The sequence below is a fragment of the Myodes glareolus genome, chromosome 23, assembly GCF_982192425.1.
Source record: "Myodes glareolus chromosome 23, mMyoGla1.1, whole genome shotgun sequence".
NCBI classification, from domain to species: Eukaryota; Metazoa; Chordata; class Mammalia; order Rodentia; family Cricetidae; genus Myodes; species Myodes glareolus.
The window spans coordinates 39,236,941-39,263,601 of NC_142048.1; the positions used below are offsets into that span (position 1 = coordinate 39,236,941).

The 26,661-nt window shown below is 38.6% G+C and overlaps 2 protein-coding genes across 3 annotated transcripts in view; one reads left to right on the top strand and one right to left on the bottom strand.

Moving 5' to 3' along the window:
- Positions 1-26,661, bottom strand: part of Gtf2e2 (general transcription factor IIE subunit 2) — a 50,588-nt gene that overhangs the window by 9,059 nt on the left and 14,868 nt on the right. For both annotated transcript variants that reach the window (XM_085680798.1, XM_085680799.1), the window contains exons 3-6: positions 13,989-14,080; positions 8,652-8,759; positions 5,322-5,504; positions 4,419-4,512 (exon numbers count right to left, since the gene is read on the bottom strand). In XM_085680798.1, coding sequence (XP_085536924.1) covers positions 4,419-4,512; positions 5,322-5,504; positions 8,652-8,759; positions 13,989-14,080 — 477 coding nt within the window. The remainder of the gene's footprint in view (positions 1-4,418; positions 4,513-5,321; positions 5,505-8,651; positions 8,760-13,988; positions 14,081-26,661) is intronic.
- Smim18 (small integral membrane protein 18) lies at positions 19,058-26,449 on the top strand. Its single transcript, XM_048456568.3, has 2 exons — positions 19,058-19,125; positions 25,261-26,449. The coding sequence occupies exon 2, from the start codon at positions 25,296-25,298 to the stop codon at positions 25,581-25,583; it is 288 nt and encodes a 95-aa protein (XP_048312525.1). The 5' UTR covers positions 19,058-19,125; positions 25,261-25,295; the 3' UTR covers positions 25,584-26,449.

Genomic DNA, 26,661 nt, shown 5'->3' on the forward strand with positions numbered 1-26,661 from the left:
ATTGATGATATACAAGAAAATGAATGTCTTCTTACAAATGATACAAACATCTACGTCTGTCCAAAGTTCACCGTAGACATTTTACAAGCTATTGAGATCTGTTCACATAGCCTTTTGACATAGTAAAATTCCTTTTCAAGAAAATGGGCATATGTAATTCAGGCATGGGCTCACACTTTTAACCCCAGAACTCAAGAGACAGAAGCAGGTGATTTCTGAGTTCTAGGTCAGCCAAGGCTATGAAGAGACTCTGTCTCAAACAAACAAACAAACAAAATGGGCATATGTGTGCATGACACCAAATATCACTTGTAATAAATAGCACATGGCAAAATGTGGCAAAAAAAAAAATTGCCCAGCATGCTCAAGGCCTTAGGTTCCATCCACAGCACTGTAAAATAAAACTCAATAGCCACTGAAAAGAACAACAGAGTCCAAAAGTAAGGACTCAAAAGTGACAGCTACTAGAAGGAATACTGAACTCTAAGGATAGAGAAGAAACAGTTTAAGCTTCCAATTAAAAACAAAAGTTACCAGCTGTGCTAGTTTGAATGTAACTGGCCCCCATAACCTCAGAGGGAGTGGCACTATTAGGAGGTGTGGCTTTGTTGGAGTGGGTATGACCTTGTTGGAGGAAGTGTGTTTCTGTTGGGGAGGGCTTTGAGGTTTCCTAAACTCAGGTAATCAACTTCCTGATGCCTTCTGGTCAAGATCTAACCAGCCCCACATCTGCCTGCAGCCACCATGCTCTCTGCTATGATGACAATGGACTGAACCTCTGAGACTGTAAGTGAGCCACCCCAATTAAATGTTTTCCTTAGAGTTGCAGTGGTCATGGTGTCTCTTCACAGCAATAAAAACTTCAATAAAAATAAAAACTAATAAAATAAAAACCCTACTAAAGACACCAGCAATGGAGAGAGTCAGTCAGACATTGGGATTTTCATCAGGAATACCAAAAGCCACTATGCTATGTGGCTGCAGAAGATGGCTGTGACTGCATCCACAGACTACTAAAATTGATCTATTACTTTCCTGACTAACCAAACACAAAACTAAAAACATTGAGTCAAGATAACAAGTGGACAGATAGAAATGACTAAAACAACCTGTATCTTAGACATTCTAATTTTCAATATGACTACTAGCAGCTAGCAATCCCTATGTGCTACCTGGGTGCCAGGTTCCCTTAACACATTAATCTTCATACAGTCACAGCTTACAGAGAGGAGAGCTTCCCTAAGCTACTGTTTGATTCCTTGGACGGTTCTCTTGACCACTGACACCCATATTACATCTAAATGAGTAAAAGCCTGGTTTAAGGAAATAAATGCCTTTAGGAAATAAAATACATGCTTTGGTCCAAATGCTGTTTACTTTTCTGATTAAGACAATTACTAAAGAACAAACTATAGGACATGTGCTTTTATTAAGCAAAATAAAGGGTGATCTTTAGCTTGCTTGAAACTTTTCATTCAAGAGCATTTCTGCTCTATATCGGAGGCTGACATCTAGTGGGCTAAAGCAAACATCACCATTGATGCAACCATATCAAAGACAGTATCAAAATGTGCCATGAATGAGAAGGGGGTACAAAGCCAGGCTTTGAACTCAGAGCCTTATATATGCTAGCAAACACTATTACTATACCCCAGATCCAAAATCTACAGATTTTCAATTGGTTTTACATGAAAATACATATTTACATCATCAACAAAAACTTGTTTTCCAAATTAATTTTACATCAGTGATTCACAATGACCTTAATGAAAACCGGTCTGTTATCCTTAGGGCTCTTGTCCATGACCGTCCCTATAATGTCTCCAGAGCATTGTGTGACTAAACTGTACTGCACCATGCTACACCTACAGACGTCTGACTTAGAGTGGGATTACACTGTAAGTTCAACACATAAATCAAATATGCCTTATCTACTGAACAGCACAACTTAGTAAAATGGTATCATGTATTGTCATGTCACTCTGTGTAGGCTCAACGGCAAAGACCTTATTCTCTCTATGCTAACAGCACTGTGCTAAACGACTGAACCCATGGAAAAGGGACCTAAAGGTAATGAACACCTCTCAATCTACTTTTCTTTCTTTTATAAACATGAACCGAACCTTTAACCTTGTCTTCAACCAGAGTAAGTCTGTCTCTCAAAGGACATCTGGTAATGTACGAAGGCAGCTATGGCTTCACACCACAGGGAAGCTGTGTCTCTGACAGCTACACAGTCAGAAATGCTGATAAATGCTCTATATTGTACAGCAACCAACAAAAATTTCAGTACCTAATGTCAATACTGCCAAAATTGAAAATTCTGCTGCCAGTATCTTTTGCCAGTCAGTCAAAGGTGTTACTGACTCAAAAATACCAGTTTATATTAAACTGTATTTATAATCCAATACTGTCCACAAGTATTTTGTGTTGCTTTAATATTTCATTCTCTACATTGTATATTGTGTATAGAACGGCTGACCTCTGTAAACCACAGAAAAGGCACTTTTCACTTTCTAGTACCTCACAAAGAATTCTGAACCACTTAAGGAAATCACAAGTTACAGCACATATGCCTGCCCATGCAACAAACATCTACTGGTTACTTATAATTATCATATTCATGGTGACTCCACATTTAAAGGTATAAACAGCTATTTCATTTACAGTACATTTATGGCATAACTATGCCTGACTATTTATAAATAATTCAAGGAAAAAATTTAAATATAATAATTTACATTTAGGGTAGGTATTCTATTGACTTGGTAAGAAATTATACATTTATGCTGGGGCTAGAGAAATGGCTCAGTAGTTAGGAGCACTGATTGCTCAATTCTGGCACCCACATGATGGCTCATTATCTGAGACTCTACTTCCAGGCCACCCAAAGCCGCCTTCTGGCCTCCATGGGTACCACAAATTCATGTGATACAGACCAAACACCCATATAGATAGATTATGTTTTAAAAAGAAGCTCAAATAATGTCATGCGTAAATTTCCTAACAGTAAGAGCATCACAAAATAGCTATCATAAAGAGTTCACTGACTCTGATTAGAGACACCATTATCATTAGACTAGTGTTTCTCTGCACAGAGGCTACATGGACAAGACTGCTCCATCTGGCTCAGGTGTCAGCTTGACCTCATCTTTTCTCACACAGGTGCATCATCTCTGAACACCTCACCTCCCCCAAACAAGCCTAATAAGAGCTGTTTATGTCCTTCCTTGTATTTTAAAAACTATACAGTCTTCTCTCAGAATGTAAGCTTCGAGGGCTAGAAGAGACCTGAGGTGGCTCAGCTTACCAACAAAGCAAGCCTGATGATCTGAGTTCGATTTTCAGGACCCACATGGTAGAAGGAAAGAACTGACTCCTGCATGTGGTTCTCGGGCCTCCACATTTGCCGTGGCTCACAAACGCCACTACACTGCAAATAATGTGTAAAAAGAAAGAAAAAGAAAAAAGCTTCTCACACACACACACACATGCATGCACGCACGCACGCACACACACACACAAGAATTGGATTATATGTGTGTGTGCTAGGGCTGAGCCACCAACTAGAAACAGGTTTTTCCAGTAAATACCATCTTCTGGGCTTTGTGGGCATAAGACATAAAAGTGATGAAAAACCATACATGCCAGCAAAAACATTCAAAATAAAAAAATTTTTAAAATTTAACTGTAAATCACAAGCTGTTACATTGTAATTTCATATACAAATGACTTAAAACCTTTCAAGTCAGCATAAGATGTGACATAATAGATATGAGTCTAAGAGATGCTAAAAACCACTAACAGAACATTAAATTACAACTAAGTATTGCAAGCTTTATCACCTTAAAACTGTGATATACTGAGCCAGGTGGTTGATGTGTAATTCCCCTTTGTATATTGTGAATACCATTTGGTTAATAAAGAAGCTGCTTTCAGTCAATGGCTTAGTAGAATAAAGCCAGACGGGAAATCCGAACAGATATGTAGAGAGAGTAGGCGGAGTCAGGGAGATGCTATGTAGCTGCCAGAGGAGAAAGACACCAGATGTTATCTGGAACCTTGCTGGTAGGCCTCAACCTCGGTGATGCACAGATTAACAGAGATAAGTTAATTTAAGATGTAAGAGCTAACTAAAAATATGCCAAACAATACTGCAATTAATGTAGTTTCTGTGTCATTATTTCGGGTCTGGGCAGCTGGAAACGAACAAGCAGCCTCTGTCAAGAGGTAGTGGTAGCACATATCTTTAATCCCAGCACTTGGGAGAGGCAGGTGGATCTCTGTGAGTTCAAGGCCAGCCTGGCATACAGATCAAGGTCCAGAACATCCACAAAGAAATCTTGTCTTGAAAAACTAACAAACAAACAAAACAAAAATTTCGATATACTTAGAAGTATCTGCACAAAATGGCTTACCTTCATCCACAGAAAACTGACAGCTTTTATCATTGAAGAAAAGTATTTTCTTCTTATCAGGACGATTTACGAACAGTATCTGGTCCCCTAAAGCCTTAAAGAAAAAAATTACCATCATATTATTCATTTAAAAATATATTCTCTATATATGATACACATGCTAACACACGAGGGAGAGAGAGAACAAAGCTTCTCTTCTTTAGCCTACAGTAATCACCAGAGTCTACAAGCCCCCCACGTTTCAGCTGAATTTCTTTTTTCAGCAATTCTATCTTTAAGGATACTTTCAGACTTCTTAAGACCTCTGTCAAAGAACACAAAGGGGTGTGTGATACAGCATTGACTGTGCCTAACATACAATGGCAACAAGCAGTTTTTGCAAAAGGCTCTCAAAATTAATGGGAAAACGTAACAATCTTCACGACCATAACTTTACTATAAACTCCTTCACGTATATACAGGATAAAGATTATTTAAAAATAACTCAATTTTGTTTTTTAAATGTTTAAAACTTCAAAGAGGGAACTGGAGATGACTCAGTGGGTAAGGGAGCCCTTGCTGCTCTTCCAAAGGATTCAAGTTCATTTTCCAGCACCAACATCAGGCAGCTCACACTGCCTGTAGCAGCTTCAGCTCCATGGTATCCAACACCCTCTCCTCTCCTTGAGCACCCACACATACGTGGGCAGATACAGACACATATAAAAACATAAGAAACCAGGCATGGTGGCACATTTTAGTCCCAGCATTCAGGATGTGGAGGCAGACATATTTCTGTGAGTTCCAGGACAACCAGGACTACATAGTGAGAACATGTCTCAAAAAAAAAAAGAAAAAAGAAAAAAGACAACATTATTAATTCAAATTGTAGTAACGATATAGGAGTAAAAAGAGAAAGATTACCTTTACAGCTTTCTGGGAATTAGGCAGCCCTTCTTCTATGTCTTCTAACAGGATCCCTCCTAACCCCCGCTGGTCATGGTTATCCAGAAGCCTGAGGAGGGCCTTCTTATCTTTCAGGTTGTACTTTGGCTTGAAAGCATATTTCCCATCTATTACTTCAATTTTGGGATTGTTGACTAAAGCCTGTAATAACACCACGCTCAGGTTATATTTACTAAAGGAAACCTCATGTGTATGTTCTTAAATTCTAACATTACCCTACACAGGGGCAAACTGAAGTATCTTTGGTTACTTCATAACCAAAATAGCAGACATATAGGATCCCATAACAGGTGCTCAGCATATTGTGGGATATTTGGACACTGTGTGAAGACACACTGCTATGATTGGTGTGAACAAAAAGCTAGACGGCCAATAGCTAGGCAGAAGGATGGGTGGATTCCTGGGAGAGAGGAAGAGGAGGAGGAGGAATCTGCGAGCGCCAACCAGACACGGGAGTCTGATGTACAGAATAGAAGAAAGGTAAAAAGCCACATGGTAAAAGGTAGACTAATAAAAGCAGGGTAATTTAACTTATAAGCTAGTGGGGCAACCTAAGCTAAGGTCAAGCTCATGTGTCATTATTCGTGAGCTGGCAGCCCAAAGAAAACTCCCACTACACTGAACATTATTTGCATACCTTTTTAAAAGAGAGAAACCCACTTTATCACAACTGCTCTGAAGAACCTTTATTCTTTTAGAAGACAAACTGAGTAAGAATCAATAAGATGGCTATTAATAGACACTTGGTATGCCATCCCTCCTCTATGATATACTGGCATTATAATGGGAGAACATCACTGGGGGATCAATCAAAAGTCAACCCTCCTCTCCTGGAATCATCTGGCTAGTGTGGCTGAGGAAAGAACTCAGAGGACCAACCTAAAGCACATGGGAATTTACCTGTAACGTCAAGAGAACAGAAAATGAACTCAAATTTTGTTGTACAGCTACTAACAGAAGGAAAGCCCTCAAGACTAACATGTGGTAGGCCTGCAACCCCAGCTACCTGAGAAGCTGAGGCAGGAAGGTTACAGACTCAGACTACCTAGGTTACAGAGGAAGCTCAGGCCAGCCTGTGCACTACGTGAGAACTGTCTGTCTCAAGCAAACAGAGGAAAACTACACATGCAGCTCTCAGTGCTTGTCTCACACACTTACTTCTTTCTTTAGTGCCAAGGCACATGGGAGCTTTACCTCTAATGGAAAGAGGTCAGAATACGAAGAATAGAAATAGGCTTTGGGCTGGCAACATGGTTCAGAGGTTAAAGGCACTGGCCACAAAAGCTTCATGACCCAAGTTCAATCCCTGGTAAAGGTGGGAAGTAGATAACAAACTCTACCCAACCTACACTAATAATAATGATAGATAAAATTTTTAAAAATCAAAAACTTTAATGTTGCTAAATATATAAAATTTGAATATTACATAAACTAGCATATTTAAATGTGAATTATTATTATCTGTGTATCACTAAGATTTATTACAATTATCTGCAATATCTGTGTTTAAACATTTTTAAGTTAAAAATATTAGGTATAAACTGGCTGTGGTGACCTATACCTGAGGCAGGAGACTACTGCCAAATGTGAGACCAGCCTGTACTACAGAGTAAGATTTAAACCAGAGTGGTCACACACACCTTTGATTCCAGTACTCAGGAGACAGAGACAGATGGATCTCTGTGAGTTTGAGGCCAGTCTGGTCTACACAGTTGAGTTCCAAGATAGTCAGGGCAACACAGTGATACCCAGTCTCAATAAAACAAACAAACAAAAAAGACAAAAACCCAATGATCTTATGCAGGTTCTGCTCTAGCAACGGCCAAGTAACTGATAGATGACCATGACCTTCAATGATTCAGGCTGAAGCTCCAATCATTTTATAGAACAAAAATCAAGAACTACACCTTGCTCTGTAAGATAAATGAACTAAATTAGGCCAGTCATGGTGCCACCTATCTTTAATTCCAGTATTTGGAGGCAAAGGCAGGAGGACCACTTCAAATGCAACTCTGCCTCAAACAAATCAATGAGATTACTACATCTACTGATTTAGGGGGTATTCTGTGGGAGTTTGTTTGTTTGTTTTAACTGTAGCCTAGACCAGCTCTGACCTCACTGTGGGGGCTAATGATGTTCTTCAACCTTCGATCCTCCTGCCTTTACCTCTCAAGTGCTCAGACTACAGGTGTGTGCCACTACATCCCGGCTCATATCTGGTCCTCATCACGGGTTCTGAAAAGTAGTATTCTTCAGCATCCATATAAAGAAGCAAATACCCAAACAGATGAGATGCCATTCATTTGCAAACAGTTGGTGACTGTTTCAAGCTTTCTTTACATGGTGCGTATTTAAGCATAACATTTGTGATCATTTTTCTAAGAAACTAGAGATAACTCACTTATCAAACTGTACAGTGATAATAATGCAATAAAATGTTTTGTTGTCCCTAACATTATAGGCTTTTAAATTTTCTAAAGCATGTATACAATATATAATTTATGAGTATATAAAGTTTTGAGTTTAACAATTCAAAATACTATTTATAAAAACAAATTTGGTACATTGACTTCACAACTTTAATGTAGTCTTAAAAGACATTCTAAAGCCAGGCGGTGGTGATGCATGCCTTTAATCCCAGCACTTGGGAGGCAGAGGCAGGTAGATCTCTGTGAGTTCAAGGACTAGTCTACAAGTGAGTTCCAGTGTGTACTATTACACAGAGAGAACCTGTCTTAAAAAAAAAAAAATACAAAAACATTTTAAAACAAATAAAATTATAAAAACTATCAAAATAGCTAAACAAATTACAGAAATGTGTATGTTTAAATTAAACAAAGGCTCTACATCAAGTCTTTTAAGAAAAATTAAAATATTATCAGATTACAGTATTTATAAAAAAAACCTCTCTGAACCAGATATGATAACTCATGAAGCTAAAGCAGGAAAAATGTCCTGAGTTTGAAGTCAGCTTGGACTTCAAAAATTAGACCCTGATTCCTGTCCCTCTCTCCCCCTCCCCCTCTACCTCCTACTCTCTCTCTCACACACACATATATATCCCTCAGTCCCCCTCTCCAAAAAACAAAACAAAACCCCAATAAAACACGTCTACAGTTGGAGATGACGCAATGGTAGAGTGCTCTATCAGTAGTGGAATGTCCAGACACATTCTGGCCCAGGATCCCTTCTCCAGTACCACCCCCACCACGCAAAAAAAAGAACCAACTCTAGATAGCAGTAGCACATATCCTTTTTTGTAATTAACTATTTAAAGTCTGTTCTTACCTCAGTCATTAGCCATTGTTTCTGCTTTAGTCCAATATCTAAGTGTTGTGTCTCATCCAAAATCTCTTCTAAAGTTAAAGGATGTGTATCTCCTCGCTGATGCCGTGTCTATTGAGGGAAGTTTTTTCAAATGTTAAGTGCATTAAGACAAAGTCACAAATAAATCCTTTCATAAACAATCTTTTCAGGAATGTAAGCATGTATTATCTGCGGTAGTAAGTATATATACCAGGATCAAGAACATGAAAGCATACAAAACCAGATTGATAAAAATCAAATGATAAACTGAGACAGAAAACAAAAATCACAAACTAACCGTAAACCAAGAGTGAGGATACACACCTGTTAACACCAACATGTAGAAGGCTGAGGCAGGAGAATCACAAGTTCAAGACCATCCTAGGCTACATGATGAGTTCAAGTTCAGCCTTATCTACATAATGGATTCAGAACTGATAGAGGCTACACAACAAGATGAAATGTGTTGAGATGGGGGAGGACACCAGCAACAACAAGTTCTTCTAGTCATTGCAAGAGTCAATTAAAAAGAAAAAAACTTGTAGGGAAACACAGATTAAAAAGAAATTCAAATGTCCTTAAATATGAAAAGAGACTCAACTTCTACCAGGATGCTTCTCACCTATCAGATCAGCAAAGTGCAAATGTCCTGTGTCCACTGGTAAACATGGAAACAGGCCTTCTCACTGACAGAACATAAAGTGCTGCAACCCTTGAAGAAGACAAAATGCACTTTAACGGCCTGACCATCAATAAGAGCTAATTAAACTGCAGCACAATACAAGCTACACACAGATGTTTTCTGCTAAGCAAGGAAGTTCTCTATATGGCCCTTTCACCGCTAGACCACAGTCACACATATGCTCACACTTCAAAAATGGTTGCCTCTAGTGTCCTGCACTGTGGCAAAAAGGTCAGGGTGAACACAAACAATGACATCACCAATGCTCACCAGAGATAGGCTGATACCTGAAGACTTGTCTATTCTGGGGTTTGATGTCAAAAAACACCTACACTTATTAAATGAGCAGATACAGGGACATAGGTAAGCAGAGGGTACTTCAGATTCAGTGGTGGATGAGGCTCCTGAACAGGCTTCTCAGAAGATACTGTGATTCTAAGATTAACTACCACATTCATGACAGTGTGTACCTGGAGGTGAAGAAGCTGTGTTAAAAGGTGGCTTCTCATGGAACATGTCCATGATTTAAAGGTGGACAGGGTACCACTAGGGATAAGACAGTAGGATTAGGAATGTGAATGACCTCTGTGTATAAACCTTTCTATACTCTACATTTTATATTGAGAGATATATTCATTATTCAAAACAAAAATAACTACAAAGCTCTACCTCAGGTAGGCAACAGAACTTCTTTGAGCCTCTCAGTCCAGCCCTGTAAAACTCGAATTCTCAACTTTTCAAAACTAGGATGGGGGGTGGGGGCATAAAATCTAACATATCACAAACAGAAAACATTTCCTGAGCATTTGCTCTTCATTCATTCATCCAAGTCTTTAGTACTGGCTACTATATGCTAAAGATGCAGAGATGAGACACAATGAAATGCAAATTATACCTACATTTTCACAAGCTTCCAATAGTGCAGCCAAGTTAGACATGTATCTATAAAATTTAGGTTAAAAAACGTATCTTAAAAAGACAAATTTAAGGGGCTAAAGAAAAGGCTAAGCACATGATGGCTCGCACTCATCTAGAATGAGATCTGATGCCCTCTCCTGGTGTGCAAGCAAACATGCAGACAGAACACTGCATACATAATAAATAAATCTTGAATTAAAAAAAAAACAAATTTAAGCCAGGCTTGCTGGTATAATATAATCTTGGGTACTTGGTAGGCTAAAGCAGGAGAATCAGGTTCAAGGCTAGTCTGGAAAACTTAATTGAGACCTTATAATAAAAGGCAGAAAGTGTGGAGATACAGCTCAGTGCAGGAAGTGCTTTCTGCTCAATCCCCAGACCTGGACAGGCACAGACGACACAGACAAGCAGGCTGGCAGGCAGGCAGACAGACAGACACGCAGACATGTCTTTTAGTCAGAAAAATATCAAAGAGAAAGCTGCATATGAGCAGTCCTTGTACTGCTCACTAGTTTGGGAGAGAGAGATTCAGCAGCTGAAGAACAGCAATGGTCTTCAGGGCACCCAGACTCTCATGGAGAAGCCGTCCTTCACAAGGCAATCTTCAGAAAAGCCCCAAGTACTTTTAAGACTTATTTAAACAATAAAAATTTGTTTCATATTTACTACCTTTTTGATTCTTCTGAAATGGGCCACAAAATTTCTCTATTTTCATAAGCAGGTCCAATAATAATAGTCCAACCCTCTTGTCTCGGCTTTTATCTTAAATACCAGGTTATGACATAATAAATACATCCAGATCTCATATTCTTGACAGTCTAACCCTATGCCTCATGTTCTTGGGTTATGATCTCAAAGTTCTCACGTCTGTTTTTATGGTGTTTATGTGTGCATGCATGTGCTTAGCGGTTTTCATTTCTTGTTGTAAAATCACTATGTCTACCTCAATTTTTTAAATCTCCTTGAACTTTTCCACAATTTCTGGTGAACAACTAAAGATGTCCATTCCAAATATTTCTGTTGTTGTTGTCTTTGGTTTCTGAAGACAGGGTTTCTTTGTGTAGTCCTGGAACTAGCTCTTGTCGACCAGGCAGGCCTGGAACTCAGAGATCCTCCTGTCTCTGCCTCCCAAGTGCTGGGACTATAGGTGTGTGCCACCACAACTCGGCAATTACAAGTATTTTTGATGCTATGTTTACCTATTTTGCTTCTGAAGTTTTTTTTTTCAGGGAAGGGAGGGGACAGCTGACTACACTCACCAGCTTACAAATCATCTTCTATTAGGTAAGCACACTTTCCCCTTTCAAAACAGGCCTTCAGGGAAAGGATGCTGAGAGAGAGAAGGACTAAGATATAACCAACTTCCACTCACATCTTGCAATGTTTCTTGCTTCATTTCAGACATGTCCTACCTTTTGACATTAAGACACTTGTCACTACAAAATACATACACCAGACAACAAAGGTAAAATAATAAAAAAAAATCATTAAAGAAATCTCATAATGAAGTTGGGATATAGCTCTGGGAGCAGAGTGCTTGCTTAGCACACACACAGCATGCCACTACACAAATAATCCTAGCACTGGGAGGTGGGGACAGGAGAATCAAAAGTCATACTCAAAACAGTGCATCTGAGGCCAGCCTAAAATGTAGCTCACTAATAGTAGGTAATTGTGTAGAACACCAAAGCCCCAAGTTTGATCCCCAAATTGTCCTCCCATACCTGACACACAGACACAAGAATATGTTGGCCCCACATTCCAAATTCTGATATAATTTGTAAAACTGATCAGTTTCCCTTTAAACAATCTCTCCTCTTCCCATCCTAACACACCTCAACTCCATTCAGTATTATCCACGAGCACACTGTCCTCAGGAAAGTGTGATAAAAAAGATTTTTTCCCCCAAAAGTTTAAATCTAAGTAATTCTCTTCAGGATTCCCAAGTTCATTCCTTAACTATTAGCTTAGGGAAACACAAAAAAGCTTAAAGATGCATATTTAAAGAGCTAAAGCAGTATCAACTGGGGAGCTATTTCCTTTAGGTAAAAAATATTTTCCAAGACTAGCAAGTTGTTCTAATTCAGATGCAGGCAGATCTGAGTTCCAAGACACCCAGAGCAATATTATAAGGTCATGTCTTAAAAAAGGGGGGGGGGGGAGGAGAAGAAGAAGAAGAAAGAAGAAGAAAGGAGGGAGGAGGGAGAAGGAGGAGGAGGAGGAGGAGGAAGAAGAAGAAGAAGAAGAGGAGGAGGAGGAGGAGGAGGCAACAAGATGGCTTAGTAAGTAAAGGTGCCTGATGTCAAACCCAATGACCTGAGTTTGATCCCCAGAACCCACAACGTAGAAGGAAAAATCAGCTTCTCAGAATTGTCCTCTGACCGCACAAACACTGGCCTTGAAACTTCTGATACCCCAATCTTGCAGCGTTAGGTACAGAATCCACAGCCTTACACATACACGCATGCTGTCTGCACGCTATCACTGCGCTACATAGCTCTAGCTCCTGCCCTTTGGACTCATCTTCTAAAGGCTGAGAAAGTAACTGGTGAATGACCAGATACCAAATCCGTTGACAAGTTAGGTATTTTCCATTGTTTTGTTTTGAACAAAACTGTGTGTCAAACAACAGCTGCCTGAAGGATGAAGCTTCAAGTTTTTGTTGTTGCTGTTGTTGTTTTTTGGCATGTAACTTGGAAACTGTACTTATCACAAAATGTTCATTAGAATTAACATAGCTTTATGAACATTTATTTCTCTGCACTTAAATCTACAAAATCTAAAAACAGCTGCAGAAGTGGTGCCAAATTCTACTTTATCCTACCAATAACTAACAAGAATCTCCAGATACAGTAACTACCAAAAGAAAAGAGAATTAAAGCAAACTGAATCAACTTATCTCAATCAACTCTTTATCAGTAATTGCAAAGCAGCTCAAATCAGAAGCCTTCTTGTACATTTGCATATTATTAAGGAAAATAAAATTAAGAGCTAGACTTTAAAACACTGTCAGCTTCCTCTGACTGACAGCTCCAAGAGGCCGCTCTTTCTGGTTATCCCACCATCAGTAGTAGATGTTAATAAATGTTTAACACACAGGGCAGGAAGTGAATGGAATGAACCCTCAGTCAGAATTTACAATCTTCTGGTACTGAGAAATGTAAACTAGGGTGTTTGTACTCGAAATCAAATACAAACTACACAGTTCAGACACAGCCACACACCAGCTTCTAATGCTTCTGAGTCAACGTTTCCTAAGATCCTCGGTGATTCTCTTAACCTCCAAGCAGAGAAATTCACCATCATCTGCTGGATCTGTGCAATTTGTATTTCTCAGATGAATGAAGGAACTATCTTGAAAAACTACCCACCATTGGCTTTCCCAGGAAATATGTCTATTGATTGGCAGGCCTCTTGTTGAGTCAAATGGTGAGCTTAAGTCAAGTTGTACACTTGACTATAATGTAAATTAAATTAAACATAATTGAGTGCCCACTGTAATGCCAGTTTAACAGAGGGCAAAAGGCTGGAAACATTAAATATTTTAGGGGTTTCTTGAAATATAATCAACACATAATAAGCTACACATACTAAAATGAGTAATTAGATAAATCTTAACGTATTTATACAAATATCTAACTTCTGAAAACCCAGATCTCTTAACTCCTTTTTGTCACAAAAAAAAAAAAAAAGTGGACTTTTGGTATGTGAGTACTTACTTTCATGTAATTCACGATCTTAGCAAGAACACCAAACTTATATCCAGAGCTTCCAGATAGTGCTTTCAAGTTAAATGATCCATTGTTATGATCTGGAAATGAAGTTCAAAAGAATTATAACATTTTCATATAATGTGCTATTATGACTTAGGAATAAAAATGATTTTAACTTGGTAAAATACTTTCCTTTGACTTTTTTCATCTAATGAAGTGTACCCAGTAATATTTTGGCAAAACTCACAAAATCCAAGGATATTTATTGAATTGTCAAGCACACCACCCACCAACCCTTCTTTAAAGAGAGGGTCTCACTGTAGTATACGTTTGTCTCAACTCACCATCCTCCACCTCAGCCTCCAAAATGTTGGGATTATAAGATTATGACATATCTTAGGCTAAATATAATTTAAAAGCATTAAAATATAGTTTGGGGAAGGAGAGTGCTGGAGATCAAATTCAAGGCCTGTGTGGTTTAGGCAAGCACTCTAACGCAGAGTTATATCCCAAAATACAAGTATGTTGCTGCTTGATTTATAGTCTTTTTTTTAAAATATTTCTTTATTTATTATGTATACAATATTATATCTGTCTGTGTGTATGCCTGCAAGCCAGAAGAGGGCACCAGACCTCATTACAGATGGTTGTGAGCCATCATGTGGTTGCTGGGAATTGAACTCAAGACCTTTGGAAGAGCAGGTAATGCTCTTAACCTCTGAGCCATCTCTCTAGCCCCCGATTTATAGTCTTAATACAAAACCACACTAACCTCCAACTTGGAGATCCACCTGCCTCAGCCTCCTCGGCTGGAATTAAAGGCCTGTGCCACCATACCCAGCTCAAAACACAATTCTTTTACAAGTACCTTTATTTCATTCTACTCCTACCTTCAACTTGATCAGAATCCTCCAATAATTAGACAAGAGAGCACTATAAACACAGATATGAGTAAAGGAAGGACAGACATCTACTGCCTCTATGATGTCCTCTATCCCCCTTCTTCCCCCTTCCTCTCAGAAGTCTTTATTGTTCCAAAACATCTATCATTTTACCGAATCACTACAGATAATGTTGTCAATGTATCACAAATGTATTTGAGATTCTTTTCTGTCTTCCTCTTGGAGAGGCAGCTTCATTTCTGCCTCTCTCCCCACTTCTCTGCTTCCCCCCTTCTCTGTCTCTTTCTCCTCCCCCCCTCTCTGCCCCCCTTCTCCCTTCCCCCTCCATAACTCCCTGAATAAGTATTCAACCTCAAAAAAAAAATGCATTTGAGCCACAGACAAAAAAAAAAGATTACAAAATTCACTATAAATACAAGAAAAGCATCTCCGTAGCATACATTCTATTAGCAAGACATCAGGTCAGATATCAACTTCCCACACAGTTGATACACAAAGAGAATGGCTAAATAAAAAAGGGAAAGCCATCTCTGGCATCAGCTTGGTAATAACCATTTAAACAGAAGACTGCATTAGCACAACCACAAGTCAAATAAAACAACTGTCAGAGTTCCAAAACAACAATTTCAGATGCAACATAATACTCCTTTGAAATTAGTTAGTGAAAAGTCTTTATTGAATGTTTTCTTTCCTATGACATTGAAATGCAATGTCCTGAGGATCATGGGAGCGAGTAGAAAGGGAAGGAGGAGAAAGGGAGGGGAGCGGAGAAAAATACATAGCTCAATAAAAATCAATCAATCAATAAAATGCAATGTTCTTTGGAATTTTCCCTTAGAAATAATTTATAATTTTGAACAGTAACTCAATTGGTACATTAAAGTCTACTATGCTTCCAAAACTAACAATAATAACAAAAATGACATACTGATAGTCTTTACATAAATTATTCCAAAGGTCAGGGGTGGTGGCATAATCTCTAATCTTAAAAATTGGTAGGCTGAGGATCACAAAAGATGAGGCACATGGGAGGGGTCAGAGGAGGAAATGGGAGAAGGGAAATGTCATAATTATTTTATATCTAATGTTTATATTAATATGTATATTATTTTATATTTTATTTATATTTCATTAAAATTAAAAACTCTTTTCTTCCAGAGGTCATGTTCAGTTCTCAACAACTACATCTGGCAGTTCACAATTACCTGTAACTCTAGCTCCCGGGAATCTAATACCCTCTTCTGGACTCCAAGGGCACCCAAGCACAGACACACACAAATAATATAAAATACTTATACTTTTTTTAATTTTAAGGTCATGTTCTGCTACGTAGCAAGTCCAGGATGATTCTGAGTTACAGAAGACCCAGTCTCAACAATAATAGCACATTTGTTTCAATTATGAAATACTAACCTTATGGTTATTTTTCCCCAAGATGTGCAAAACACTACTTAATAATAGTCACTAACATTTATTGAACTGAGCATCACATTACATGATCTCCACATTTAGTCCTTATTAAAAAATCCTGTTTAAGATTTTATTAAAGTTTATTAAGATTCTACTGTCCTCTTTTATTTAGTGTGTGGAGGGAGAGGTTGCATGTGCACATGTAGGACAGAGTTTGGTGTCTTCCTCAACTGTTTCCCCGTTTTTTAAATTCTATCTTACACATATGGGTGTTTTGCCTATATGTATGTCTGTGTACCCCATGAATGCCCTGGTACCCACAGAGGACAAAACAGGGAGTCAGATGCCCTGGAACTGGGGTTGCAGACAGCTGTGGGCTTCCGTGTGGCTCCTAGAAATCAAGCCGAGGTTCTTTGGAACAGCAGCTAGTATTCCTAACAGCGGAGCCATATCTCCTGCCCCTCCATCCTATTTTTCAAACAGTCTCCTTGAACCTGAAACTCACCAAGTGGCCACAAGCCCAGTAATCTTTCCGTACCAGCCTGTCCAGCACTGAGGTTCCAGCAGCAAACTCCTGTGCCAGGCTCTCTGACGTGGGTGCTGGGAATCTCAAGTCAGTCTCCTGCTTGCACAATCAGTGCCTCACAACTAAGCCATCTCCCCAGTCTAACTGTCCTCTTTTAAACATAAAAATTTGAGGGTTTTAACAAGGCAAAGATTTAAATCAAGCTGTAAACCCTGTAATATTGCCCTATAAAAGAAGCTCTACCCACTACACTTTATTATTACTCACATTATTATTCCATCTAACATGGGCCATTTTGTCAGAACATAGACACCCATAAACACATATGAACCTAGGACCTCACGAATGCTAGACATGGTCTACCACTGAACTTAACTGTAGCCCACTCACTTTCCCTAAGTTACGTAGACTGGCCTTAAATGTGTGATGCTACCTCCCAGACTGCTGAGTAGCTGGGATGATAGGGCAGTACCATCAAAACCAGAATTTTAATCAGTATTAAATTTATCCTATAATACTGTGCATGTATGCCAGGCGGTGGTGGCGCACGCCTTTAATCCCAGCACTCGGGAGGCAGAGGCGGGCGGATCTTTGTGAGTTCGAGGCCAGCCTGGTCTACAAGAGCTAGTTCCAGGACAGGCACCAAAGCTACAGAGAAACCCTGTCTCGAAAAAAAACCAAAAAAAAAAAAAAATACTGTGCATGTATGTATCTATGTGTATATATGTAAAACTGAAAAGAGAAATCACAGTATATTAAGAACAAACTCCAAACAATCAAGTATGAACCACATAGTCTGCTTACAACAATGTCCCTAGTACTAAGTCAAAGCCAAATGAAGTCAACATTCAAATATCTATTGAATGATTAAAGCAATGTAATAAGGGTATTTCCATGTACTCCTATATAGTGCCAGAAACTAATGTAATGATTTATCTAAATATTTTTTAGTCTATGTAGCAAGGATTTACCCAGTCTCCCACTGTTGGCTTTTTTTTTTTTTTTGGCTTGTTTGTTTGTTGTTTGATTGATTTTTTTGCAGATTTATTGTTGCTGCTTGTTTAGAGACAGAGTCTCATTATGCAGTTTAGAACTCACTATACAGACCGGGCCAGCCTCTGCTTCTCAAGTGCTGGGATTAAAAGTGTGTACCACCATGCCTCCCTCTTTTAAGAGCTATTCCTTGGGCTGAAGAGATGGCTCAGAGGATAAGAGCACTGGCTTTTCTTCCAAAGGACCTGAGTTTAATTCCCAGCATCAACATGGCAGCTCACAACTATCTGTAACTCCAATTCTAGGGGATTCTACAACCTCACAGCAAAACACCAGTATGCATAAAAAAATAAATATTTTGGGGGGCTGGAGAGATGGCTCAGTGGTTAAGAGCATTGCCTGCTCTTCCAAAGGTCCTGAGTTCAATTCCCAGCAACCACATGGTGGTTCACAGCCATCTGTAATGGGGTCTGGTGCCCTCTTCTGGCCTGCAGACACACACAGACAGAATATTGTATACATAATAAATAAATAAATATAAAAAAAGGAAACCTAAAAAAATATTTTTTAATTTTTAAATATTAAAAAATATCACTCCTTTAATTAAAAATAAATCTCAATTCTGCTTTGATTAGGCCAGACTCCTACCACCATAACTAAAAATAACAAGGAACAGACAGTTGCACTAGACCCAACTAAAACATAGAAGTTGTCTATATCTTAATATTTAGAAAAAAAGCCTGCCCACCTAAACTAACTCTACTATTACTTAAAGAACTAAAACATTATTTCTGTGTCCTCAGAATTTCTCCCAAACACAAGTGCCATGTGCCCATAATTCTAGAAGTCAAGACTTGAGAATATACTGAGAAAAAAATGTTAATTTTAAGCTTATTTATGAGATTTTACATACATTTCCTGTTAACATTTTACCAACATGCTTAACCTGGGCTGCCGTTTCCTAGGTAACTGCCTCTGGAGACCATATTCTTGCTCTGGCACTGAACTACTAACAGAGGGATGTGAAATTTTATAGAAAAAAAAAAACCAATCTGTTTCTATGTGAAAAATCAGCGTAAAGACAAAAGAAATTTTAAAAAGGAGGTGGCAGCTGATACCCCAGACAGCTCTATTCAGTTTATGAATGACCTGTTCCTCGGGATGGCAGGTCTTAATGCAAATGAGCATGAAGGAAACTGTCAGCTGCTTTATGCGTCCAACCAATAGAAGCACAGCTCCATCTTGGCTGTGCACCAGACTGCATTACAAACAGACGATACCATCGCTTCCACAGCATCCTTCCAGACAAGAGGTAGGCTTATTTGATCCTTTTTATTCAGTAGTCCATATCCTTATAAAGCAGTAGGAAAATATTTGACCATGAAAATAATCAAACAGAAAGCATTAAGCCTTCAGAAAATGTAAGAGGAATGTATTAACCCATTATTTGGTAGGATTTTATCATGAAAATGACGACTGCCCTGTGCTATTTGATAAGTAAGCATCCTTACCATCTGTATCTTAATGGAAAATTCATTACATTTTCTACTAATCTGATCTATCCAGACCTTAAGACAAAAGCATTTGATGTTAACCTGGGTCTTTGCTAATTTTCTTTTCTAAAAGCAAATTCATTTCAGAAGTCCGGTCTGTCTTAACAAAGGATGTTTCTCAAAAGAAAAAAATATTGAATAATAGCAAACCTTTGGCTAAAGCTTTCTGATTATATGTACAAATTGTATCAGCTGGTAAAAAACAGTTATAAAAAAGCATACATTTTAACAAATGAAGATAATTCTAATTTTTTATATTTGACTTTGACTACTAATGCAGAGAATGCCAAGAAAAAAAACAGTTATAATTTTTATATAAAAACACTAATATTATGTGTTGTATTATACTATAAGTAGAGATAAATTATAGAACATCAGATTTCCCCAACATCTTAATTAAAATATTTCCTCACAGTAAAATCTATCATAAAATTCAAGCCATGTTATTACACAAAAATCTTTTAAAATATCCTTTCATTATAAGCCACATTAAAAATTTTAAATTAGTTATTCTTAAGCTGGTATTGAGATACATACAAATTCAGTCTTTTTGATATACTCTATCTTAAAAAAAAAAACTGTATCTTAAAATTAAATGTGTCCTAAGAAGAGCTGGTTAAAGAAGAACAGTAATTCTAGGTAGTAAAATTATTTTCCTGGCTCAGAGTAATCGACCAAATCTCTGTAAATATCTGAAGATGAAAACCTTTAGTGGATGCTAGCTCTCCATGATACACTGTAATTAACTATCTAAATACCCAACTTTCACCTTTTACCTTGGTAAGTAGATTTACTACTAAGGCTTAGTTTTTTCCTTCTGCTTTTCATAATTTCTATTTCTTTGTTTCTTCATCAGCATTCAGGTTACACAAACAGTCTCTTTGGAAAAACTCAAAAGGCTGCTGTAACAAGATACTAGATCTCTCAGGTTCAGCACAGCAGAGCTAAAATTACCTAGAAACCTTTCTTCCTTACTATACAAAAGATGGGAGCCGAACAATATAAAAACAACTGTCAAATAACTGTTAACTTACACCCTAAAATTTCAAGTTGTTTTAACACTCATAGCAGCCTACATCTTTGTAGAGTAGATCTATAATTAGCGTAAGTGGAGGTCTATTACTGTTGACCAAACCATCCCTCAAGTGCACCCTATCTCAGAGTCTCAGAGCACCAATCAATGAGCTGCTCTACAGCGAACGGCTGTTATGACCAACAGATCATATTTCACAGTGATGTGCTTAAGGGAACCAGAGAATAGAATTCAGTTCACAAGTTTTTGCCATAAATAGAGCTAAATTCTAATTTCTAATCTGGTGATCCAGGGTCCCAAAACCATAAGACCTATCCCCATAAATACTCCACTGGAACCTTTTATAAAAAGCAAACAGGGAAAGGGAACATAGCAAAAGTAACTTAAAAATAAAACCTACCTAAAAATTATGTGATTTTCTCTAAGGCTTCCCATTCCTGTAATAAAATTATAAAGGGAAGATCTAACAAGTACAGGACTCTTACTGTTTCTATTTCTAATCATTTTCTCCCAGTTCTTATAACATGCTTACAAGCATTTCCTTGAAACAAATTGAATTTTAATTGGGAAAATGTCACCTAGAATAGGAAATCTTGATAGTGTACTTTTATGGGGTGCTTAATTACACCAAATCCACTGCCAATAAATTTAATTAGTCTTTACCTGAAATTGAACACACAAAAATTACTAGAGCTCTTCTATACTCTAAAAGAATACATATCAAACTGAAGGTGGGAAGTGACGTCTATCACACAGGTTTATTTGTTCCAGACATGTATAGAAGCTAACTAAAGCACGAATGTTTTGACTTCCTCATCAGTTTCAACACTGTGGAAAGTGGCAAAAATGTCATAACATACAACATAAGCCTGGAACACACTATCTTGGTCTCTGCTCTGTTGCTGGGGAGAGACCATTTCATGCTAACTCTGGAGCACTGGAGCAGGAGCTGAGCGCTACAGCCTGATCCTGGGCCTCGCATGGGTTTCTGAAACTCCCAGTGACACATTTCCTCAAATAAGGCCACACCTCCTACACTTTTCAAATAGTGCCGCTCCCTGGGGACTGAACATTCAAATACACGAGCCTATAGGGACCATTCTTATTCAAACCACCACTCATATATACTCCTTTCTGAACTGCTTAGACACTTCCAGCAAAACACACACATGCCTTTAGTAAACATACTGCTATTCCATGGTCACTGCAAGCACAATCACTATATGAATTTTTACAATCAAGTACACTGCCCAGGGTGGGGATATAGAGCAGCAGCAGAGTGCTCTCCTAGCACAAACAACTCCTTCAGTTTGACAGTTTCCTCAAGTCTGGGTCTTCTATCCATCACTATTACCTCTGCTCTTCAAAAAGAATCTGAAGTCTGGTGGTGGTGGTGCATACCTTTAATTCCAGCATTTCTGAGTTACACAGAGAAACCTTGTCTCAAAAAACCAAGAATCTGAAAACTCATTTATGTTAACATAAAAACAACATGTTTGCCAAGTTCTTCACACTGAAACCAGAGAAAATGTTTTTTTGTCCATTTGAAGTATGATGCTCATACTTCATGTGCTCTTATTAAAGAAGATAGGGCAAAAGGACCTAGCCATGACACATATATCCCACACCTACCTACACCCCTAAATTTTGTCTCTAACCACATTTCTGAGTACTTGTACATTTGTGTCCATGATGTTTAGACTCAGAAACATCAACAATACAGACATTGGATCAGTCTATCAGGGCATCCGTATCACACAGCATAAAAGGTATCACTTAACACTGGATCATATGGCAATGGTACCATAAAGCACAAGGCAGTTTTTTTTCCCATAAGGCGGCACTCTGCAGGGTGTGCATTAGATGAGGTCCTAGAACTGAAAGGAGAAATGGACACACACTCTTATCCCTAACCCAGAAGCTTTCTCCAACTGATTGCCACTTGCAAATGAAAAATTAGTTTTCTCCAAAGGAATCTCACTGGGGAAACAAACCACTGTTTAAGGTAAGTCCCACGCCCAACAGTATATGGCCAAAACAAAACAAACTCGATGGCATCCTTGGAAGTTCTTCGGCTCAATGTCAAGTCACAGTAGTTTTTGAACCTTACAAGTCCTTTGCATACATATTCCAGCTCCCAGTTTTGTTTTATGGGATCCCTGTGTGTGCACATGGGTGAGTCTCTGCACCTATGCTTCTTGTGCTTTCCTCTGGCTCTTTTTAGTTGGGTTTTTGTATTATTCCAATTTGTTTTTATCTTATTTTATTATTATTCCAGAGATGCCTAATTGTTTTCTAAGGAGAAACAGGAAGAGTGTGAATCAAGATGAGAGGGGAGGTGGTGAGGAACTAGGGAGCATATGGGGAGGAGAAACCATAACCAGAATGTATTATATGAAAAAAATCTATTTTCAATTAAAAAAAAAAGAATGTAACCTAAAGAGAACATTCCAAGGGTAAGGTAATTTTGACTTTTATTTTATATGAGTTTTGTCTGCATCTGTCTGTGTGAGGGTGTCAAATCACTTGGAGCTGATTACAGACAGCTGTGAGCTGCCATGTGGGTGCTGGGAACTGAACCCGGGTCCCCTGGAAGAGCAGTCAGTTCTCTTAATCGCCGAGCCATCTCTCCAGCCCCACTAAGATAATTTTGAAATCCTAAGTCTAGAGACAAAGCTAACATAAAATGTAGTATGAAATGACACCTCACTTACGGACAATGTAACTACCCATTAAGTCTGCTGTTTCTCACTGAAGAACGAAGAGTGATCAAGCACCATGACACAGAAGCTTTAAGTCCCAACAAAACATATGTAAGCCTTTACATCTGGCTTCAGATAATACATCTAACCTTCAAAATATAGGAAGTAAGCAAGCGGATAGAGGTGGGATTTTATAAAACAAACTTGATTTACAACAGAAACTAAAACCTCAGAAAACATAACTTTGGTAAAAGTTATAATACTCTGTTTACTAGGAAGACAAATTTAACCAATAACTTCACAGTTTGAGTGTGGAAATATAACACCATGCTTGTATTCAGAAATACGGTCTTCATCTTTTAGAAATCAGTACTGAAATATTTCTAGATTGAATCACGTCTAGGAGCTGACTGCGCACGTGACAGAAGCAAGTGGGTAGAGCACAAAGGGCAGCAATGCTAATGAAGATGGAGCGATGAGCACACGGGTTTATTACATGTTTTTTGCTTTTTTGAGACAAAAGTCTCACTGCACAGCTGAAACCCATCTGGAACTCCAATGGAGCCTTGGCAGGCCTCAAACTCATGTTCCTCCTACATCTGTGTCCCAAGTGCCAGGATCACAGGCATGTACCATAATGCCCAGTTTATTATTTAGCCTTCATGTGCTATATTGAAGTTTTCTAGACACATAAAAGACATCTCTACAATTTAGATAACCAAGTAGTACACTGGGTGATAAATATTTGTTGTGAATACACATGAAACCCTGTTTATAAGAATATAGTAAAGAAAAAGCATAAAAATACCAGCAAATTAAAGAAATAGAATCATGTGTTCATTCCCTTTTCTTTTTTCCTTTTTTAAACTGGATAGGTATTTAATGACTCTTTAAAATATTTTTTAAAGATCAAAATAATGGGGACTGGGTATGGTGGCACATGTCTTTAATCACCGTACTTGGGAATCAGAGGCAGGCAGACCTCTGTGAGTTTGAGGACAGCCTAGTCTACGGAGTAACTTCCAGACCAGCCAAGGCTACATAGTCAGACCCTATCTCAAAAAAGAAAAAAAACTAATTACAATATTTCTATACTAGCAAATTTTCAATCCTCACATTCTCATGTAAGGGACAACAAATATTAGGTGAACAGAATTACAAAAATACTAAAATTAGCAAGGATAGTAATGCACCTTATTATAGTCCCAGCTCTAAGTAGGCAAAGAAAAATGATACAAAAATCAATCTCAACTACATACCAAATTTAAGACCACGATGAACTATAAAAGTTTAAAAACAAAACAAAAAAACAAAAGTAGGGGTCAAGTAAGGAGTCCAGTGGTATAAAAACAGAAATTTAACTCACTAGCTTACTTGAAGAAATTAATAATTGACACTTCTTAAAGGGTTAAATTTATCTGCTTTTTAAAAGTTGATTACATTTTCATGGGGGTGCACTTCCCAAGCCATGAAGATCAGAGGAAGCTTGCATAGTCAGTTCTATTCACCACGCCGATCCTGGAGATCACACTCAGGTCACTAGGCTTAGCAGCAAGCATCTTTACCTCCTCTGCCATCCCGCCAGCCCTAAATGTATCCACTTTAAACATTACTGTCCGTGGAGCGCTTAGGTTATGAAACACCCAAGACTATTTATCTACAGAACTAATTAATAATCCCAACAAACATCACTTCCCAGGCTACTTAAGTCTAAAACTTTATTTTATCTTCATACTGAAAACTGTCAGTATTTGGCTCTTCTTTTCGTTATTTTGTATACAGCTACAATTTCTAAATTCAGATAGAACTTGACAGAGTGACAATAGGAGACAGCACCTGAAGGGCAATGACAAGCCTTCCCACAGATAACTGCTCAGTGACCACTGTTTCAAGCTGGTGATATGTAAATTTTTTCTCTGTCTGTGTGTGTGTGTCTTAAATATCTAGTAAGAGAACTACATAAAAACTAGGGTACAATTTACTAGTTGGCATAAACACAAAAAAAATTAAATGTAATTCAGTCATTAATTTTGTTAGATCATAACTAAAGTCCACAGTTACTATAAACTTACTATAAACTTACTAAGGAACTTTAGTGTTGAGATCTGAGCGCACAAATCTGTATTTGGTTATATAATTCACTTTCTCCCTTCGTGCAGACTCCAAACATCCATAAAGAAGTGGGGCCTCAAGGATGGCTTCTAGCCACTGGAATGAGACCAGCACCTCTGTTTATCAGTACCTCGGCTTTCAAGTGCAAACCATCTACCCTTTCCATGACAACTGGAACACTGCCTGCTTTGTCATCCTGCTTGTGTTCATCTTTACCGTGGTGTCCTTAGTGGTGCTGGCTTTCCTCTACGAAGCACTCGATTGCTGCTGCTGCGCGAAGAACAAAACCGTGAAGGACTTGAAGAGCGAGCCGAACCCTCTCAGGAATATGATGGACAACATCAGAAAACGTGACAGTGAGGTGGTCTAGCCCTTCTCAGAAGATGAACAGAAGCTTTAAAAACAGAATTCTGCCTTGTCTGAGGAAAATGAAAATTTCCTGAAGCCAATCGTTTCAACAAAATTGCTTCTGACTTTGAATGCCTACAAGATCTCTAGAGGAAAACAGGTGAAGTGTGCACTTGTGTGTCCTTCATTAAATATACAGTTCATAACGGGAACTTACCAGTCTACTTAATACAGCATCTCAAAACCAGACGAACTATTCCCAGCGTGCACTACTGGGAACAACACTGCACAGCAGTGTTCCGATTTCCAGGCAAACTAAAAACGAAGCAGAGCTAACTGCTAAAATAAGTAACTCGTACCTGGTCACACAGGTTTAAAAAAGTGCTTCGGTAGCAAAATCCTACTTAAAATGCGCCCCTAAATCGAGAGTAAGACATCTCTAGGCGAGCAGCGGTGGTGCACACCTTTAATCCCAGCAGAGGCAGGTGGATGTCTGAGTTCAAGGACAGCCTGGTCTACAGTGAGTTCCGAACCGCTGGGGCTGTTACACAGAAACCCTGTCTGGGTTGGGGGTTGGAGGACATTTCCACTACAGAGCCAGTCCCTTTGTTATGGCAGAGAAAGGGATGAGAGAGCCTTGATATGCAGTCCACCCTGCCTTAGTCTTCAAAATGATGGCATTACAGGCATGTGCCACCATGGCACAGAGTCCCCATTTATTAGAAATCTAATACTTTAAAACTGACTAAAGACATATTTTTACTTTACTTTAGTTATTTACTTTTGTTTTTTTGAGTTAGGGTTTCGCTATGTACACCAGGCGGTCCTCAAACTCAGATCCACCCGCCTCTGCCTCCCGAGTGCTGGGATTAAAGATGTGCGCCACCACCGACCGGCTGATTGTTTTTGCTTCTGCTATTCACGCTACCAAGACCTAAAGATACTCAATGCAGAAAAGTGCAAAGAAAAGTGAAAATCTTTTGTTAGAGCTGACAGAGTAATAATGTGTATTTGAGGATTTGAGGTCTTTTGTTCATTTTGAAATGCAGCCCAAGCTGACCTCCATTCCCCTAACACTGGGATTCAGGTTTACACTACCA